Source organism: Siphateles boraxobius, unplaced genomic scaffold, assembly GCF_051911475.1.
Source record: "Siphateles boraxobius isolate OS27281-9 unplaced genomic scaffold, OSU_SipBor_1 107, whole genome shotgun sequence".
Lineage (NCBI taxonomy): Eukaryota > Metazoa > Chordata > Actinopteri > Cypriniformes > Leuciscidae > Siphateles > Siphateles boraxobius.
Window position 1 is genome coordinate 500,001 of NW_027508708.1, and position 20,997 is coordinate 520,997.

At 48.2% G+C, this 20,997-nt stretch overlaps 1 protein-coding gene across 6 annotated transcripts in view; it reads left to right on the forward strand.

Moving 5' to 3' along the window:
* insc (INSC spindle orientation adaptor protein) overlaps positions 1 to 20,997 on the forward strand; it is a 191,487-nt gene that overhangs the window by 41,569 nt on the left and 128,921 nt on the right. For 2 of the 6 annotated variants that reach the window (XM_077247161.1, XM_077247162.1), the window contains exon 1: positions 14,138 to 14,289. The exons of the other annotated variants lie outside the window; for them this stretch is intronic. In XM_077247161.1, the coding sequence (XP_077103276.1) occupies positions 14,270 to 14,289 (20 nt within the window). In that variant the 5' untranslated portion in view covers positions 14,138 to 14,269. Of the gene's footprint in view, positions 1 to 14,137; positions 14,290 to 20,997 lie in introns of those variants that run through there. 6 annotated transcript variants of the gene reach the window in all.

Here is a 20,997-nt window from a genome sequence, read left to right on the forward strand (position 1 = left end):
AATAAAAAATAATTTATCAGGAGCATTTATGCTGATGTGTATGGTGGCGACACGTAGGCGAAAGTATTTGGAGGTAACGTTAGCCTACAAAAAAAGTCTATTTGCGGGCGGGAGCGGGACAAAAATGTTGCGGGCGGGAGAAAGTAACATAGAAAGTAGTTGAGAACGTCAGTTATAACGACCCATGTATTAAAAACTGGACTGGTTAAAATCGGGCTCGGGACGGGCTCATAATTACAGTTTATGTGTCGGGCCGGGCTCGGACACAATGCGCACGGGCTCGGGACGGGCTCATAATTACAGTTTATGTGTCGGGCCGGGCCGGGCTCGGACACAATGCGCAGGGCTCGGGACGGGCTCATAATTACAGTTTATGTGTCGGGCCGGGCCGGGCTCGGACACAATGCGCAGGGCTCGGGACGGGCTCATAATTACAGTTTATGTGTCGGGCCGGGCCGGGCTCGGACACAATGCGCACGGGCTCGGGACGGGCTCATAATTACAGTTTATGTGTCGGGCCGGGCTCGGACACAATGCGCACGGGCTCGGGACGGGCTCATAATTACAGTTTATGTGTCGGGCCGGGCCGGGCTCGGACACAATGCGCAGGGCTCGGGACGGGCTCATAATTACAGTTTATGTGTCGGGCCGGGCCGGGCTCGGACACAATGCGCACGGGCTCGGGACGGGCTCATAATTACAGTTTATGTGTCGGGCCGGGCCGGGCTCGGACACAATGCGCACGGGCTCGGGACGGGCTCATAATTACAGTTTATGTGTCGGGCCGGGCCGGGCTCGGACACAATGCGCAGGGCTCGGGACGGGCTCATAATTACAGTTTATGTGTCGGGCCGGGCCGGGCTCGGACACAATGCGCAGGGCTCGGGACGGGCTCATAATTACAGTTTATGTGTCGGGCCGGGCTCGGACACAATGCGCAGGGCTCGGGACGGGCTCATAATTACAGTTTATGTGTCGGGCCGGGCTCGGACACAATGCGCACGGGCTCGGGACGGGCTCATAATTACAGTTTATGTGTCGGGCCGGGCCGGGCTCGGACACAATGCGCACGGGCTCGGGACGGGCTCATAATTACAGTTTATGTGTCGGGCCGGGCTCGGACACAATGCGCACGGGCTCGGGACGGGCTCATAATTACAGTTTATGTGTCGGGCCGGGCCGGGCTCGGACACAATGCGCACGGGCTCGGGACGGGCTCATAATTACAGTTTATGTGTCGGGCCGGGCTCGGACACAATGCGCACGGGCTCGGGACGGGCTCATAATTACAGTTTATGTGTCGGGCCGGGCCGGGCTCGGACACAATGCGCACGGGCTCGGGACGGGCTCATAATTACAGTTTATGTGTCGGGCCGGGCCGGGCTCGGACACAATGCGTACGGGCTCGGGACGGGCTCATAATTACAGTTTATGTGTCGGGCCGGGCCGGGCTCGGACACAATGCGCACGGGCTCGGGACGGGCTCATAATTACAGTTTATGTGTCGGGCCGGGCCGGGCTCGGACACAATGCGCACGGGCTCGGGACGGGCTCATAATTACAGTTTATGGGTGTACTCACACTAGCCAGTTTGAACCGTGCCCGAGTGCGTTTGACCACCAAAGCACCAAAGAGGTGGGCCAGAGCACGGTTCAGTTGGACTCGGGCGCGGTTCGCATGCAGTGTGAGCGCTAACCGTGCTGGAGCACGGAACAGGACGCGTGATGTACGGGAACTGTAGTCCGTAATCAAAGCTGCAAAGTCCTTGCTGCACTTCAGCTGGTACCTTGCAAACCTCCTTATACGAGCAGCACGATTACGTGAAAATTTTCGCGCCACTAAGGCGACACATCTGTTTAACAACAGGCTGTGAGAGGGCTGTGGACCACCGTGGACCAAACGACACAAAATTATCCACAAAGAAAACAGAGCGATGGACTCCATTGTGTTCAGAGAGCGGCGCTCGTCTTGTTTATCCCGAAACCGTCGCACCATAATGACGTAAGCGTGCTCCGGCACGAATGCTGAAACCCTATGTGAGTGCAGGCCAGAGGGGGAGTGGGGAGGGGGGACAATCGTACTCGGGCCCGGTTCATGGCAACCGTGCCTAGTGTGAGCACACCCTATGTGTCGGGCCGGGCCGGGCTCGGACACAATGCGCACGGGCTCGGGACGGGCTCATAATTACAGTTTATGTGTTGGGCCGGGCCGGGCTCGGACACAATGCGCACGGGCTCGGGTCGGGCTTGATTTTTTGGGCCCGATCTAAGCTCTACAATGGATGACTTCAGACAGAAGCACATGGATACCACAGCTAAGAACAAACTTACTGCTGATCCACTTTTCCATGTTGATAAGAGCATTAAAATTAGAAAAAATAATGAGACAAATAGAAATCAAGGGACAATTAGAATAGATAAAAATGTGCGATTAATCGCGAGTTAACTATGGCATTAATGCGATTAATCGCGAGTTAACTATGGCATTAATGCGATTAATCGCGATTAAATATTTTAATCGTTTGACAGCACTAGTATTTTTTAAGTATATTTTAAAGAAAATCTAGTTCCTACATTATTTTTCTATACATTGACTCGTCGGGTCCTCTAACCTGCAATATGCCCTTTAACGGCTCCACCAAAGACTTCTCTTGTTTTTTACAGCAATATTCAGTGTTTTTGAGCGAATCAATTTTATCACAGTCACTTGTCTCCACCTACTGGTATAACGATGCAATTGACACAATCTTTATTTGATACATCAAGTTACTTTCAAAAGGTCATTTACTCTATTTTGAACACAACCGTAAACATCAGTGTTTATATCTGAGCTATAAACTTTTATCCCAGTACTTCTGTTATAATATGAGTTATTGTACGACAGAAGTAAGGATACTGTGTGTTTGAAAAGACTGTTTTAAAGATGTTTCATATCCATTCATGACCACGACTCTCTCTGGGTCAGAACACAGATCTGAATGTTCCTCGCACTCGACAAAGCTTTAATAGCCAGAGCCGAATCACTGTCTTAGGAGTAAGATTGTGTGGATGTTTGAATCGAGTTCGCCATCTTTAACGATTGATTGTGCATCTTTACAATACATTGTTTGTCATTGACAAACGCAGGATCTTTTCAGGCTAGACATCATTATTAGACAGAGTTTATTCGAAATCCCACTAAACCTGGGAGAATTTCAGATATGTAAACGCAGTTTTATCCATATAAAATGTTCTGTCATCACATCTATTAAAGTAGCGTTTCTGTTCATATCTCAGTTGATTTACCTGAAGTGTTTGCTGTGATCGGTGCTTTGAGAACACACACTGATAGAGAAGCATCGGCTGAAGATAATATGAGCAATCACCAATAATAAACAATACTAAACAATAATCACCAAAGTCAAATATCACAACCAACCATAGAATATTCAGCTGCGTTTATTTATTGTGTGTTTTTTATTGCGCTATGTTTTTGCTCTGAATTCGCTCTTGTCGGCTATTGAGTGAATAAATGATAGAAATGCCTTTAGTTTCCCTAAATGTGTTACTGGAACGCTGTCCTGCATCTTCTGTTATTGGGGTTTTTGTTTAGTTTAGGATCTGCTAAGAGGAAGCATCATTCTCATGAGTATATTCATGCATCCAGATATAAATATATATTAATGTGTGTGTAAATGAAGCAAAGCCTTTGTGTTTTCCAGCTGGTCGCTCCAGCAGACAGCGGGTGGATGAGTGTGTGTGTGTGTGTGTGTGTGTGTGTGTGTGTGTGTGTGTGTGTGTTGTGCTGCTCACTCATGTTTGCCTCCCCCTGATGAACAATTATCATCGCACACACCAGCGCTTCACACAGGTGCTTGTCTGAGCTCTACTGGATCCTCTCTCACACACACACACACACACACACACACACACACACACACACACACACACACACACACACACACACACACACACACACACACACACACACACACACACTTACCTGCGATAGAACAACAGACTCCATTTCATCTGTGATGTGACTCAAAGACCGGCCAGAAAGCTCAAAGTATGATCATGTTAATGCCGGAAACGCTGCGAGTCAGAATAACTTCAGGAAGAACATGAATAATGCAGAGCTTCTTCTGACAGCTCGTCCCAAAGCATCTTCCGTTTGACCACCGACTAGAGCAGATTCAGGCTTTCCTCCATGCGCACCAGCTCTGAGAAGAAAATGACATTTTATTGTATTTCAGATGGTGAATATAGACGGTGTGTGTGACAGGATCAGCTGAATAATGGATGTGTGTTGGCAGGAACGCATGCTTTAATGGGCCGGGATGTGGAGATTGTAGGTGTACTGTGACATAATGCGTGAGATAAAAATTACAGAAACTCAATATATTTGTGTTGTTTTTCCACAATGCACGTCTTCACAGAGAGTCGTGTCATAACGCCTGCGGCAGGAAGACACAAATAAAAGCAGCGTTTAAAACCCCCGCTTTAAACTATATGACGTCAGAGACAGCTCGCAGAATCACCATCATTTCTGATTATAAAAGCTTTCGCTATGTAGGAGTTGCTGAAAGATTGTGAGGACCTTTCCTGAACTCCAGCATCCAGACTGTGTTTACTCTGATTATCTGGAGGCTTCACGACTGAGTGTGTGTGTGTGTGTGTGTGTGTGTGTGTGTGTGTGTGTGTGTGTGTGTGTGTGTGTTTACTCTGATGATGACTCCCTGTACGCAGTGCTTTCTGACCCGTCGATGGCTGCAAATGTAAATATTTGTGCTGGAGAGCAGCTTTCCCTCCACATTCATTCAGATAAACCCATTATCATGATGATCCGTTCACAAGAGGCCTTTCTCACACAAATTGTTTTGATACTTTGTTCAGAATGGCCTGCTGTAATGCACTGTAATAATGTAACAGTAATTTTTACACATTTCTTTACAGAAACGATAACAATTCAGAGTATAAAATGACACATAATAGATTTATTCAACTTCGTTGATTTATTTTGCGTAGCATGACGCATAGACATTACATGAGAAGATCTGCTGACTGTCTCTCAGAATACAAAGCTCTTCAGTTTCGGCTTGTACACACAGTGCCGGTGGAGTGTGTGTGTGTGTGTGTGTGTGTGTGAGAGAGAGAGAGGGTATACACACAGTGCCGGTGTAATCTGTGTGTGTGTGTGTGTGTGTGTGTGTGTGTGTGTGTGTGTGTGTGTGTGTGTGTGTGTGTGTGTGTGTCTGTGTGTGTGTGTGTGTGTGTGTGTGTGTGTGTGTGTGTGTGTGTGTGTGTGTGTGTGTGTGTGTGAGAGAGAGAGCAGAGGTGGAAAGTAACGAATTACATTTACTCGCGTTACGTAATTGAGTAGATTTTTTGTGTACTTCTACTTTTTAAAGTAGTTTTTAAAATCTGTACTTTTACTTTTACTTAAGTACGTTTTCTTTGAAGTATTGTACTTCGCTACATTTGAAATCATATCCATTACTGAGTAAGAATAATAATACAAGGGGGAAAAAAAAAATCACACACTCCGGAAACTACTGAATTGATTGAAGGGCGGGAGAACAAACGCGCAAAAAAGGTGACGCAGACCCAGCTGAAGCTGAAAGCTAAGCGCCAAGCGAATTATGGCCAGTATGAAAAGTAGAAAAAAAGCGTGGTTGTCCTCGAGGATAGATATCCAATTTGCAAAAAATGTGGACGCAAATCAATCAATCAATCAATCAAGGCCTTTTACAGCGCAAGCGCCGATCTGAACGGTGTCTAGCATGCCGTCTTTCTGTGCAAAAGCTGGTGTAAGCATGGCAGGACAGAGTCGTGCCTTCTGTCAGCACAGACCGCCAAGCTGCCCGGTCTTCCGCAAGGTGATGCCATTGGTCAGGGTTGATGTTAAAGACATTCATGTCCCGCTTGACGACATCCTTAAAGCGGAGCTTGGGTCGGCCACGAGGGCGGTGTCCCACAGCTAACTCCCCATGGAAGATGGACTTTGGGAGACGTTCATCTGGCATACGACGTACATGGCCGATCCATCTGAGTCGCCTACTCCGGAACATGGTGTAAATGTCACTGCTGTTAGTGAGCTTCAGCACGGTGGTGTTCGGGACCCGATCCTGCCATGACAGGCCAAGGATCTGTCGTAGGCAACGGAAGTGAAAAGCATTAAGCTTGTGCTCCTGCCGCTGGTATGTAGGCCACGTTTCGCTTCCATATAGCAGAACGGAGAGCACACAGGACTCATATACGCGCACCTTTATTTTGAGAGAAAGGTGGCTGTTGTTCCAGACGCGAGACTGAAGCCGCCCAAAGGTTGTTGAGGCACGACCGATCCTGGTATTCAGTTCAGCATCAAGGGTGTTGTTTGCTGTCAAGGTTGAGCCGAGGTAGATGAATTTCTCGACAGCCGACAGCACTGTGCCATTGATGGTGACGTGAGGGGAAGCAGGAACGTTCTGAGCCATCACCACTGTCTTCTTGAGGCTTATGGTAAGTCCGAACTCTGTGCAGGCAGCAGCAAAAGAATTGCACATCTCCTGAATTTCTTGTTCAGTGTGAGCCACGAAGGCAGCGTCATTTGCGTAAAGCAACTCGCGCACAAGGACGCATTTCACCCTGGTTCTGGCCCTCAGACGAGCCAAGCTGAAGAAGTTGCCATCATACCTAGTGTGCAGCAGAACCCCAACCGGATCAGGAAACGCCGGTCGCAGCACAGCCGAGAAATAGATGCCAAACAAGGTGGGAGCGAGGACACACCCCTGCTTTACTCCACAGCAGACATCAAACTCATTTGAGCGGGCACCGTCAATCAACTGTACGGTTGCCCGCATCCCATCATGGAAGCCTCGGAGTATTGCCAAAAGAGTTGCCGGACAACCGAGTCGCTGTAGAACATGGAAGAGACCAGAGCGACTCACATAATCGAAAGCCTTAGTCAGATCGACAAACACCATGTACAATGGGCGTTGCTGTTCTGCACACTTTTCCTGAAGCTGGCGTACCGAGAAAATCATGTCCAAGGTCGAACGACCAGCACGGAAGCCGCACTGACTCTCCGGCAGCACCTGGTCAGCAATGCGCTGCAGCCTTGGAAGGATTACGCGGGCAAGGCATTTTCCCGGAAGGCTAAGGAGCGAAATGCCTCGGTAGTTGTTGCAGTCCTGCCTGTCGCCCTTATTTTTATAAAGAGTGACGATGTTGGCATTATTGAGTTCACTAGGGATGCATTTGTTCTGCCAACAGCATCGAAACAGGCAGTGAAGCTGCCTGACCAGCACTGGCCCACCACACTTCAGCAGCTCCGCTGGAATTCCATCGCTGCCCGGTGACTTGTTGTTCTTCAGAGCTGCAATCGCATGCTCTATTTCCATTGCTGAGATCTCCGTATCCAGCTCGTTGAGGACAGGTAGTTGTGGTACAGCAGCAGAAACAGCGTTCAAGTTGGCGTCCACAGGAGTGCCATACAGCAAGCTGTAGTGCTCGACCCATCTACCAAGCTGGCCTGGGAGGTCGTTGACAACGGAGCCATCAGTGGCTCGCAAAGATGTTGTTTTTTTCGCTCTAGGACCCAGAGCCTCATTGATGCCGCTGTACATGCCGCGTATGTCCCCAGTACTTGCACACCGTTCTACCTTCTCACTGAGGTCCTGCCAGTACTGCTCGTAGGCCTGGCGTGTAAGATGCTTGACGTCATTCCTGGCCTTACGATAGTGAGCAATGGTGGAGTCATTACTGTCTTGGAGAGCACTGAGACGGGCAGCACGCTTGTCAGCTAGGGGCGGGAGCAGAATAGCAGAGCTTGCAAGGAACCAATCCGGCTGTTTCCTTCTACAAAGGCCGAAGACCTCAGATGCAGCCTCCGTCATGGAAGCTCTTAGCTCGGCCCAGGTGTTTTCAGGAGTGCCGTCAACTCTGAAGGGAAGGCCCTCCATACGTGCACGGAAACTTGCCACGTATTCATGTTTCCGCATGAGCTCAATGTTTAGCTTTGGAGTGGGCTTTGGAGTGGCACTGTGAATCTTCTTTGGGGTGAGTTTTAGAGTGCAGCGGACAAGGGCGTGGTCGGTGTCACAGTCTGCAGAGTGCATACTCCTGTACCTCTTGACAGCGTTGAGTTGGCTCCTCCTGACAATAATGTGATCAAGTTGGTGCCAGTGTTTGGACCGGGGATGCATCCAGGTAACCTTGGATCTGATAGTTCCAGATGAGAAGGATCCCGGTAAGCATAGACCATAAGCAGCGCACAACTCAAGGAGACGTTGGCCATTGTCATTGATGCTACCAATCCCAAAATGACCCAAGATTGGCCTCCAGGCAGTGACATCCCCTCCAACTCTGGCATTGAAGTCCCCAAGCAGAGCTAAATCCTCCCCGGCCGGGACGGAACGAATGACCTCGCTAACGTGGGCATAAAAGGCTTCCTTGTCCTCAAGGGTCGTGCCAAGAGTGGGTGCATAGGCAGAGAGGAGAGTGAGAAAGCCAGCTGAGTGTGACATCCGCATGGACATTAGGCGTGGAGAGCAAGCAGTTGGTTGAGAGACGGTGGACAGCAGGGTGTTCCGCACAGCAAAGCCGACTCCATGCATCGGACGATGGTCGTCTGGATGACCACACCAGAAAATGGTGTAGTTCCTCTCGCGCACAGAGCCACTACCCAACAGCCAAGTCTCGCTTATAGCAGCAATATCCACTCTGAGGCGAAATAGTTCGCAATCAATGACGGCTGATTTCCGAGGAGCACTGTTGAGGTCGGAGCACCCCAAGACTTCTGATGTTCCAGCACGCCAAATTCAGAGAAGAGGAGGCAGTTGCAGAATGTCGACCTGACCGCGCCTGCCTTGCACGCGTGTCCTGACGAGCAACGACAGCCCTTGAGTACAAGGGCTCCCGATTTGCCAATCGTTGAATATGTGTATGACTTTCCATGCATGCTATAGCACCGAGTGCCAGGGCAGAATACAGAAGACGGATGTTTGCCCAGGACAAACGCCTCCCTCTGGGTCCTACGCCACTGAATCTGACGGAGTGCAAGCACGACAGTCAAGAGCAACGCAGGATCGCCCCCGCAGTAGCCTGCTAACTTGGCCTTATACTCGCTGACCGTTGTCCCGTAAAGGATCATCCGCTCACCGAGAAAGCTGTGGTAGACCAACCAGGAAAACGTTCCAATGCTCTACAACAGCTGCCAACTCCTGCTGCCGAATTGACATCTACTGTTTGACCCATAGTTGGGAGGCAAAAGGGGTACTGTCACTTGCCTAAGGTGAGCCCCTATGACTTGTGGTAGGGCGGGGTCGTCTTACTCTCCCGTACAGGTCCATTAGACCTGCCCACTGCCCATAATTTGACAAAAATGTGGACGCAAATCAACCAATCAATCAATCAATCAATCAATCAAGGCCTTCCACTAAGTGGCTGCAAAAAGAGGATATAGGACACCATCCCTCCTGCAGATAAAGGTATGTCCCGATTTACGTGATGCAAAGGGAATCCCGGAATCCAGTCATGAAAATGGAATTCACTTAATGCAGATGTCACGTAAAACATGCAAAATAATGGATGGATGAATACATGGAAAGTAGAACTGTGCAATAAATCCAATCGCGACATGGTCTGTGAATATTTAAGCTAAGCACAAAAATACTGCATGTAAATATATAACCCTATTTGTTCTGCTGAGCTGCGTTTGTCTACTACATACTCAAGTACTCGTGACGTTCATGGTGTTTTCAGCGTCTCACAAACAATTTGAGGATATGAATACATGAACATTTCCAGAGCTGCTCTGAGAGAACGCCTAATGAGCATTTTCATAATTTTATTTGAGAAAAACCATTGTCAAATACACTTTGAAACAGGTCTTCACTACAACCCGTCAAAATAAAAGTTCGGTTTTACTAGGAGAAATTATGACAGAAATATATTACTATTGTAGGCATACAGTAGAACGTAGCCTACTTCTCCAAATAATAATAATAACAACAATTATAATACATTTTATTTTTTTGTCCATGGTTTAATTTAGTAAATCTGTTTTTGCAGCGCTTCCCCAAAAAAATAAAAGGACACAAGTTTAAATTTACATTTGATTACCACCGTTTTTGATAATATATTTGGATTAAATCATAAAAAGTAGGGGTGTAACGATACACAAAACTGATGGTTCGGTTTTCCCACGGTTTTGACGTCTCAGTTCGGTTCGGTTTAGAAAGCTAAAAAAAAAAAAATTAAACAGTGGTTTAATGAAAAAATTGTGTCTTTGTCTTTAAATTAATTCAATTACAATTAAACGTTTTGCAAGGATTAAAAATCTGCTAATGCTGTATAGGGAGCCGCACATTACTATAACATTAAAGGTTAACAACAGAGCCTAAATTTAGATGCTATTTATTTTTTAGATATAATAATCAACACCCAACACATTGTATGAAAACATGTAAACTGAACATAAGGCAGTTTTTGCATTAACTTTACTCTAATTTGTTATTGAAATATAATAATTTACACAGTTGCTGTCATTTTCATGAAAGATATTTTAAACATACATTAAATAATGAAGATATCATTAACAGGTTAAGTAAAATATAATATATAGGATAATATTGTGCATTTATTTAGTGCAAGAGTTAATTTCTCTAGGAACCAACAAGTTGTGGACACTTAATCACTTCCTGCTGAGGTAAATATAATGCTAGTGACAAGCTATGCAGTTTTATTGACGTCTTTCCGCTGCTGAAACACTGATTAAGCGATTACACGAGTTATGATGCCTTTCAGTAAGTATACTGTATTTTTCAACATACCTTCAGGTGTCCATTCATGTTTATTCTGTAACTGAGGAAGAGATGATCGCGTTTACTCGCGTTTACTCCGCGCTGCCGCTTGAAATGAGGAGCTAGTACAGCGGTCTGTGACGCCACAGCAAAGAGCGCCAAAACGGCATTTATTGTTTGATTTTTGTGATCAAATAGACAGAATTTGAAGATTACACCTTGCTTATTATCGAAAGTAACAAAACACGGAGCTTGCTATTTGGTGTTAATGGTGGTTAGGCTAAAAAACTGAATTCGTTGTGTACACATTCCAGGCAGTGTTGCCAGATCTCGCGGGACAAAAAAGCAACCAGGTCCGTGAAAACAAGCCCAAAACAAGCGACTTTTTCTCATAGACAGTAAAAGAGCTTTTTCTACGGAGCCCCCCTAGGTTCCAGGAAGAGAAAAATAAATAAACTGTGTGCACGGTTTTACAATCCGTGGTGACAGATAGTTTTAAACTGTGGGTACAGATTGTCAATTTACATCCATGTGGACAGATTGGTAAACTGTGCCTAGTTTTGTAAAACTGTGCACACGGTAGTTTATTTTTCTTCTGTAATGAAGCTTGGCTGTCCATCTAGTGAAAAATGTTGGTACTGCGGCCAAATAAAATCTTACTGAAAGCTAATTTTTTGAGATATCAACCTAAAATTTGGAACACAACTTCTTCAGATTTTTGGCTTACATTTTCTGGCAGTTTTAGAGTAAAATATATTTTGTAATATATATATTTTATATAAAATATAAATAATTATATTTTTACATTGTTCATTTTCATAAACTCAAACTTTACTTTCACTTTCATAATTTCATAAAACTTCACTTCAACAATAATCTGGCAAATGTCTTCTTTAAAACAAGACCAACCATAGGTCTATATTCCAAAGCATTCTTGAATTACAACCATTTAAGTTTGAAAAGGAATTGGATACAGTCCAGTCACCATCAGTCGCGACGGTCGCGACTCGCACGTATTTTCATTTAAACGTCACTCACTGACGTTTTCCTAACCAGAAAAAAAAAAGATTGCCCTGCTCTGCCTCTGATTGGCTAGTACTCATTGCCATCTGGGTCTGAGCCAATTAGAAGCAGGATGTGGGTGGGGAAAAAACTCTGTGTATAGGGAAAGGGGAGAGACAGAGGGAACAGGCAAGACAAACTCCGACGTTTAAATAACATATAGAAAATATCTGCTTGACAACGAGCTGAGAACAAGCTCAAATAAGCAACTACACTTTAGAAACAAGCCAAAAAAAAAACGCGACCCGCGACTACCAATATTTGTAAGCGACTTTACAGAAAAACAAGCCCAAAGTCGCTTATAATAAGCGGACTTGGCAACACTGATTCCAGGTCCAATCAATGAGCCGGGCTGGGCGGGGCCGGGGTAGCTTGCAGGGCGGGGCGTGTTCGGTACGCCATGAGAGTATCGCCATTCGAATCGTGGGTTCTGTATCGCGGTTCTTCGGTTTGGTTCGAATATCGTTACACCCCTAATAAAAAGAAACATTAATTTTCTGAATAAAATACATTTCATAGGACAATATTATTCTTAAACATTTTAATAAATTATTAATGTTAAAAATAAGTTGTTAATCTAATTCATAATTAATTATCGAATTTAATTGATTAGACATGTTTTATTGAAATTTTAATAAACAAACAAATTATTTCAAGTGTGTAATAATAAAAGCATTTGTTCAACCAAAAAAAAAAATTGCTGTTTTCATTAATTTAACTGTCATTTTAACTGATGATAATAATAATAATACCCATAATTTAATAATACAGTTTATTTATTTAACAACTGATTAATACTGTAAACCGTGATATTTTCTGAGACGTTACCATACTGTGAAAATCTTATACCATTACAACCCTACACGGGAGGGTCCCCCACCCCACCCCACCCCCGCTGTTAAAAAAGTAACTCAGTAGCTTTTACTCTGAGTCAATTTTAAATGAGCTACTTTTTACTTTTACTTGAGTAGATTTTTAGACCGGTACTTTTACTAGTACTTAAGTAAAATTTCATTGAAGTAGTAGTACTTTTACTTGAGTAGAATATTTTATTACTCTTTCCACCTCTGAGAGAGAGAGAGAGAGGGTGTACACACAGTGCCGGTGGAATCTGTGTGTGTGTGTGTGTGTGTGTGTGTGTGTGTGTGTGTGAGAGAGAGAGAGGGTGTACACACAGTGCCGGTGGAATCTGTGTGTGTGTGTGTGTGTGTGTGTGTGTGTGTGTGTGTGTGTGTGTGTGAGAGAGAGAGGGTGTACACACAGTGCCGGTGGAATCTGTGTGTGTGTGTGTGTGTGTGTGTGTGTGTGTGTGTGTGTGTGTGTGTGAGAGAGAGAGAGGGTGTACACACAGTGCCGGTGGAATCTGTGTGTGTGTGTGTGTGTGTGTGTGTGTGTGTGTGTGTGTGTGTGAGAGAGAGAGAGGGTGTACACACAGTGCCGGTGGAATCTGTGTGTGTGTGTGTGTGTGTGTGTGTGTGTGTGTGTGTGTGTGTGTGTGAGAGAGAGAGGGTGTACACACAGTGCCGGTGGAATCTGTGTGTGTGTGTGTGTGTGAGAGAGAGAGGGTGTACACACAGTGCCGGTGGAATCTGTGTGTGTGTGTGTGTGTGTATGTGTGTGTGTGTGTGTGAGAGAGAGAGGGTGTACACACAGTGCCGGTGGAATCTGTGTGTGTGTGTGTGTGTGTGTGAGAGAGAGAGGGTGTACACACAGTGCCGGTGTAATCTGTGTGTGTGTGTGTGTGTGTGTGTGTGCGTCTGTGTGTGTGTGTGTGTGTGTGTGTGTGTGTGTGTGTGTGTGTGTGTGTGTGTGTGTGTGTGTGTGTGTGTGTGAGAGAGACAGAGGGTGTACACACAGTGCCGGTGGAATCTGTGTGTGTGTGTGTGTGTGTGTGTGTGTGTGTGTGTGTGTGTGTGTGTGTGTGTGTGTGTGTGTGTGAGAGAGAGACAGAGGGTGTACACACAGTGCCGGTGAAATCTGTGTGTCGATGATGTGTTCCTGTTCCTATCATTCTGAGCGTGTGTGTGTGCGTGTTTAATCATCATCGCTGAACATTCAACAGAACAACAACAGTGAGAAAGAATAAAAGCATTTGCTGGTTTGTAATGGTAATATTGCCTCTGCATTTATGTGCAGTAATATTTTGTTTCATTGTTAATCCTACTGTACTGTTTAGTATTTTACTATAGTATTTGTATATCTGTAATATTAATGTCACGGGTGTAGTGCGGGCTGAAGAACAAGATAGTCCAAAGTTCCAATTTAAACTTTTACTAAATCCACAAATAACAAACAGGTACAGGCAGGCAAACGGGCAGAGAGTACACACACGAAATAACGTTACAATCTACAAGAACCGACAAGGACTAACTGGGCAGAAGAAAACTAAATACAGACATAAATCAAACATGAGAAGGTGATAACAGGTGACCACAGGTGACAAGGATGATGAAGACGATGAACCGGTGGGTAATGAAGGGAGTGAGTTCAGGTGTGGAGACACAAGGGATTCTGGGAAGTGTAGTGCAGACGATGACTGTGACAATTTAAGTTCTAGTAGCTTTTCCCCCCGAACAACCTCAAATTTACTGCACTTTTTTTCTGTACTGTTATTTAGTACAGGTAAGGTAAAACTTTATTATCCCACATGGGGACATGTGTCTTGGGCCATCACCCATGCTGCAATCAGCTCGCAATTAACACACAATAATCAACACAAGAAATAACACAGCAAAGTAGTGCTCCATACTGCCACTATTTAACAGCTATATAGACACAGGAATAAATGAGTTCCCTTTCGAGAGGTCTCTCCTATTGTGTAAGTAGCTTACGCTATGGGAAAACTCCTTTTCTCGAGAATATTGAAGTCTTTTTGTAAAACGCATTGCAGCTGCACAGCAGACAGCAATGAGCGAAGGAGCTCGGTCATTGGCTGTGCTGCGGCAACTTGCTCGAACCAATGACGGGGCGACTCTGAATGCGCGACCAATGAGCGCGCCTCGCGCCCGCGCGCGTCAGAGCCCGCCAAGATGGGCGTGGCCAAGAGCTATATATTGGGCGCCCCGTCATGAGAGTTCTTTAGATTTAATCTCCTTCAGCGAACACCTTCTTCGCTGGATCCTCCGGATTATTGAAAGCCTTCGCCGCCGTGGAAAAGCGTACCAACGGGATTGCTACGAGGACCTCGGCATCTTCAGCCGCCTTTGAACGCCATCCTACTGAGCCATCCGGCGCGCTACACGCAAGTATTTACATCTGCTCGCCCCGCAACATTTGTAAAAGAGCAATTTTCTGAGGCGTTGTTCCAAATGCCTTCCTGCGGGTCGTGCAGAGACCTTCTTCCGGACGGGGATCGTCACATCATCTGCGCTCGCTGCCTGGGCCGGGACCACGCAGAAGCTGCTTTGACCAAGGGCGGATGCCCGGAATGTGACGACCTGGGTCTCTCCACACTGCGGGCTCGCTTCGCCGCTTTCACCGCGAGCGAGCCCATCGCCGACACCCCTCTGTTTGAGCCGCGTGTTAAGAAAAAGCGCAGCTCACAGAGGCTTCCTGAACCTGAGCTCAGTGATGTCACACCGAGCCAGTCTCCGCGTGCTTCACCGCCGCTCGTGTTCTCCCCACCGCCGGTTCAGTTCACCCAGCCGGACCCACACCCCTCTAGCAGAGCCTTGGCCCTTGTGGGCCTTGTGACTTTCGGCGCGTCCGAGGACGACGGGGGAGTAGATGACTCTTTGTCCATCGAAGCTGCATCTGACGACTGGCCAGGCTCCACTTTCGACCCCGCCCCGTCGACGCTAACTAACACGAGTGGGGGCTCCTCTATGGATACAGAGATTGTCCGCATCCTCTCTAAGGCCGTGGAGGACCTCGGGCTCGATTGGTCTTCTCCCGAAGAACCAACCCGGAGCCGATTGGATGAGTCGCCAGCAGGCCCCTCGGCAAAGGCGTTCTCCTTTCTTCCCGGAAGTTCACGACAAACTCACCAAGTCATGGAAAGCCCCCCACTCTGCGCGTCTGAAGCCTACTTTTTCTTCGTCGCTCTCCTCTGTGGACGGCGCGAAGGAAAGAGGCTACGAGGGAACGCCGCCCCTCGAGGAGGCCGTGGCCAATCATCTCTGCCCGCCCTCCACCACTGGATGGAAAGCCAAGGCTTCCCACCCCTCGAAGCCCTGCCGCACTACTTCGGCTCTCGCTGGTCGCGCCTACACCGCCGCAGGCCAAGCTGCGTCAGCGCTTCACTCAATGGCGGTACTTCAAGTGTTCCAAGCCAAGCTTCTCCGCTCTGTCTGGCCCCGAACCCGAAGCCTTCAAGGACCTACGCAGCGCGACTGACATACCCCCGCGAGCCACGAAGGCCACCGCCCAGTCTATTGGCCGCGCCATGGCTAATTTGACTGTTCTCGAGCGCCATTTGTGGCTGACTTTGACGGAGATGAAAGACGCGGATAAAGCCCCATTTCTCGACGCGCCTATCTCCACCAGCGGGCTGTTTGGACCGGCAGTTAAAGGTTTCGCCGAACGCTTCACTGAGGCCCAGAACGCTTCACAAGCTATGCGCCATTTTCTGCCTCAACGCTCCAGCTCATCGCAGAGCAGACAGAGGCCGCCACAGCCGCAGCGGGCTAGAGCACCCCCACTGCCTCTCAGCCCGCGCCTCAGACTGACGCTCGACGCCGCTCGCGCTCCCACAACCGCAAGCCGCCTCCTGAGCGACGGGGTCCTCGGCCCAAGATCGTGCTGAACCCTGAGCCTCGAAAGCCTTCCTAGCCACAGGAATGAGAAGAGAGAGTGCGTGTCTCGCAAAAGCCGGACCACTCTCATCAGCAAAATCTCAAACATTACCCAGTCCCCGTACAGGCGGCTGGAAATGTCTATACAGCAGTCAATGGGCTAGTCACAGAGCTCGCACACCTGCAAACAAACGCCGTTTTTACGGCGACACACAGAAAACACAAAAAGAGTCTTTTTCTGCCTGTGTCACTAAGGGTTCACATGTCCACAAAGTGTGCATTCCCAGATACTGTCAAAACAGTGCCAAATTCATTCCCAGCTGAGGCTGCACGCCCCATGAATGTAGATCACGTGCCTACGGTCATGTACGCACCACTACACACAAGCACTGTTCACACAGTTATGAATTAATCCCCAGTAAAAGCGGGAAACATTATAAAAGTGACGCGTGTGCCTACCACTGTCTATGCACCCCCACTTATAAACACTGTCCCTACAGTGTCAAACACAACCCCAGCTCAGGCTGCGAGTCTTACAGACATATCGTGCGCTGTTGTAATCACACACGCGCCCATTCACTCGGCTGCTCAGCGCGCGCCCGCGCCTCTGAGAGCTACGAGCTCAGGCAATTCGCTGGCCGGGTCCCTACGTCACAGCGGCCCGCCCCTAGCCTGTATTCAGCCCATATCTGTACACGCAGCGGCATGGGAAAACATTCCAGATATGCCGAAATGGGTGTTGAATATAATAAAACACGGATACTCGCTCCAGTTCGCTCGCAGACCACCACGTTTTACGACTGTGGTCGAGACGAAAGTGAGAAAGGAGTGTTTGCATGTTCTACGCACCGAGGTGCGTAAATTAATAGAAAAGGGCGCTGTGGAAACTGTTTCCCCCTCTATGAACGGGGCAGGTTTTTACAGCCGCTATTTTCTCGTCCCGAAAAAGGATGGCGGTCTCCGCCCCATCCTAGATCTCAGACACCTGAACAAAGCACTAATGATTCGCTCGTTCAGAATGTTAACAACCAAACATATCCTCGCGCAAGTACGCCCAGGAGATTGGTTTCTCTCAGTGGATCTGAAAGATGCTTACTTTCACATTCCAATAGCGCCTCATCACAGGCCTTTTCTGAGATTCGCGTTCTAGGGACAGTCTTACCAGTACACAGTACTTCCGTTCGGCCTGTCCCTGGCTCCCCGTACATTCACGAAAAATGTATGGATGCAGCACTTTCCCCCTTGAGACTAAGGGTGCAAATACTGAATTATCTCGACGATTGGCTGGTCCTAGCACAATCAGAGAGTCAGTTAATAACACACAGATCTTGGATTATCAGCCATCTAGAATGCCTGGGTCTAAGAATCAATTTTGCAATGAGTATACTATCTCCCAGCCAGAAGATTTCTTTCCTGGGAATAGTTCTAGACTCAATGCAAATGACAGCTCGTCTCTCATCAGAGCGTGCGCTCACCATCCGGCGGCTTGCAACATCATTCAGGGCGGGCGCGCGCGCCCCCGTCAAGCGGTTTCAGAGGATGCTGGGTCTCATGGCCTCAGCATCGGCCGTACTCCAGCTAGGATTGTTGCATATGCGTCCTCTCCAACGCTGGCTCAAGAGCCGCGTCCCTGTTCACGCGTGGCGTTCGGGCCACCTTTTAATCAGAGCGAACCACGGCTGTATAAAAGCCCTGACGCACTGGAAAGCCGCCGACTGGTACCAGTCAGGTGTGAGCCTGGGTGTGAACACAAGGAGAAAGATGATCACAACAGATGCCTCCAAAATAGGTTGGGGGGCCCTTTACGAGGGCAGGCCTGTCTCCGGCTTTTGGTCAAACCCGGAGAAGCGCCTACACATAAACTGTCTGGAGATGAAAGCGGTCGCTTTGGCTCTCAGAGCCCTGCTTCCACATCTAAAAAACGAACACGCCCTGGTCCGAACGGACAACATGACGGTAGTGTCGTACATAAATCGCCAGGGTGGACTCAGGTCGAGCTCCATGCATTCAATGGCCAGGAGACTCATCTTATGGTCCCAGCACAACTTGCGCTCGCTGAGAGCAGCGCATGTGCCAGGCGCGCTGAACCAAGGGGCAGACATGCTATCCAGAGACAAGATTCTCCCAGGAGAATGGGCTCTCAACCCGCTGACGATTCAGTGGTTATGGAAAATCTTCGGCGAGGCGGAGGTCGACCTCTTCGCCTCCAAGGAGAATGCACACTGCCCTCTTATCTTCACGAAAAAAGCACGGACGCGCTCGCCCAGAGCTGGCCGAGCCGCCCCTTATATGCTTTTCCCCCGATCGCGATGCTGCCACAGGTCATCAGTCGGGTCAGAGAGGAGAAAAACGTAGTGCTCCTGATAGCCCCACTCTGGTAGAACCAAACATGGTTTCCAGAATTGATGCAAATGCAATCTGCACCACGGCCGATTCCACTGAGGCCAGACCTCCTCAGTCAGGCCAGCGGGATGATATTTCATCCCCTCCCCGATCTGTGGGCCCTTCATGCATGGCCCCTCAACGGGTTCCCAGGAACCTCACGAGTGGAGCGCTAAAAACCATCGCTGAGGCGCGGGCGCCCTCCACGAGACGCTTATATGCCCAGAAATGGAAAGTGTTCAGTGACTGGTGTAACGCCGAGGGCCTGAACCCTGAAACATGCGAGATTACGTACGTACTCGCTTTTCTACAAGGGCTTCTGGAGGCGGGCCGCTCCCCCTCCATGCTCAAAGTGTATGTGGCGGCCATCACAGCGTCACACGACCCTGTGATGGAACGTCCATTGGGAAGAAACGACCTAATCATTCGTTTCCTAAGGGGCGCTAGGAGGATGAACCCTTCACGCCCCCCTCAGTGCCGATCTGGGACCTAGCTACTGTCCTAGACGCTCTTAAAGGGCCCCCTTTCGAACCTCTCCGAACCGTGCACCTTAAGCAGCTCTCGCTTAAAACTGCGCTCCTGCTGGCACTCGCCTCGGTCAAGAGAGTGGGCGATCTGCACACGCTTTCGGCAAGCGCTGCCTGCTTGGAATTCTGACCTAACAACTGCAGGGTCGTCCTTAGGCCAAAACATGGGTACATTCCTAAAGTGCTCGCCACTCCCTTCAGAGCACAGGTTATCTCCCTAACTGCGCTATCGTCTCCAGCAGACGAACACAACGCTAACCTACTCTGCCCCGTTAGGGCTCTCAGAGTGTATTTGGAGCGTTCTGCCCTATTCAGACAGACAGAACAACTGTTTGTATGCTTTGGCGGCCATACGAAGGGTTCCGCCGTTTCAAAGCAGAGAATCTCTCACTGGATAGTTGAGGCTATAGCTCTGGCTTATGAAGCTAAGGGACTTCAATGCCCCTGGGCAGTCAAAGCACACTCCACCAGGAGTGTGGCTTCTTCCTGGGCGTGGTCGAGCGAGATACCGATCGAGGATATTTGTGCGGCGGCAGGCTGGGCCTCACCGTCCACATTTATCAGGTTTTACAACCTACAGGTCCCGACATTGCATTCCAATGTACTATCAGCATGATGCTAGTAGAACTATGAGTTCATATCTAGATTATGTATGTGCTTGTGTCACACTGAGCGCCTTCTGGCCGCTCTTTACTTTTTTCCCACATATAAAGCTCGCCTCTGCCGGCTGGTTGGATGATAACTTTGTTTTTTTAGCTCAGGCACCTGCCTCTGGCTATCATAAGGCGAAGTTCAGCACGCACAGCGTTTTGCATGGTGTTCCCATAGCGTAAGCTACTTACGCAATAGGAGAGACCTCTCGAAAGGGAATGACTCGGTTACTAACGTAACCTCGGTTCCCTGAGAGGAGGGAACGAGTATTGCGTAAGCTGCCGTGCTTGTGCTTGGTTAGTTCGCTTCAGTCGTTTTAACCTAAAGAACTCTCATGACGGGGCGCCCAATATATAGCTCTTGGCCACGCCCATCTTGGCGTGCTCTGACGCGCGCGGGCGCGAGGCGCGCTCATTGGTCGCGCATTCAGAGTCGCCCCATCATTGGTTCGAGCAAGTTGCCGCAGCACAGCCAATGACCGAGCTCCTTCGCTCATTGCTGTCTGCTGTGCAGCTGCAATGCGTTTTACATAAAGACTTCAATATTCTCGAGAAAAGGAGTTTTCCCATAGCGTAAGCTACTTACACAATACTCGTTCCCTCCTCTCAGGGAACCGAGGTTACGTTAGTAACCGAGTCGTTTTTTAATCTATTGAATATGCAAGGAGGAACTCTAAACTCATATTCTATATGCAAAACATGAGATGGATCACAGACAATCTTTTTAGCTTGTCTTAGAGTAGCCTGTTCATAACTCGTCTGCAGTGATGTCTGTTCTTCAACACCAAGCAGTGTGAATCCTCCGGAACAGTGTAGTTCTCAGACTACCAGACTGTAATGCTGGATCTACTGAAGCTCTCAAAGACTGCCTGATAAAAGAT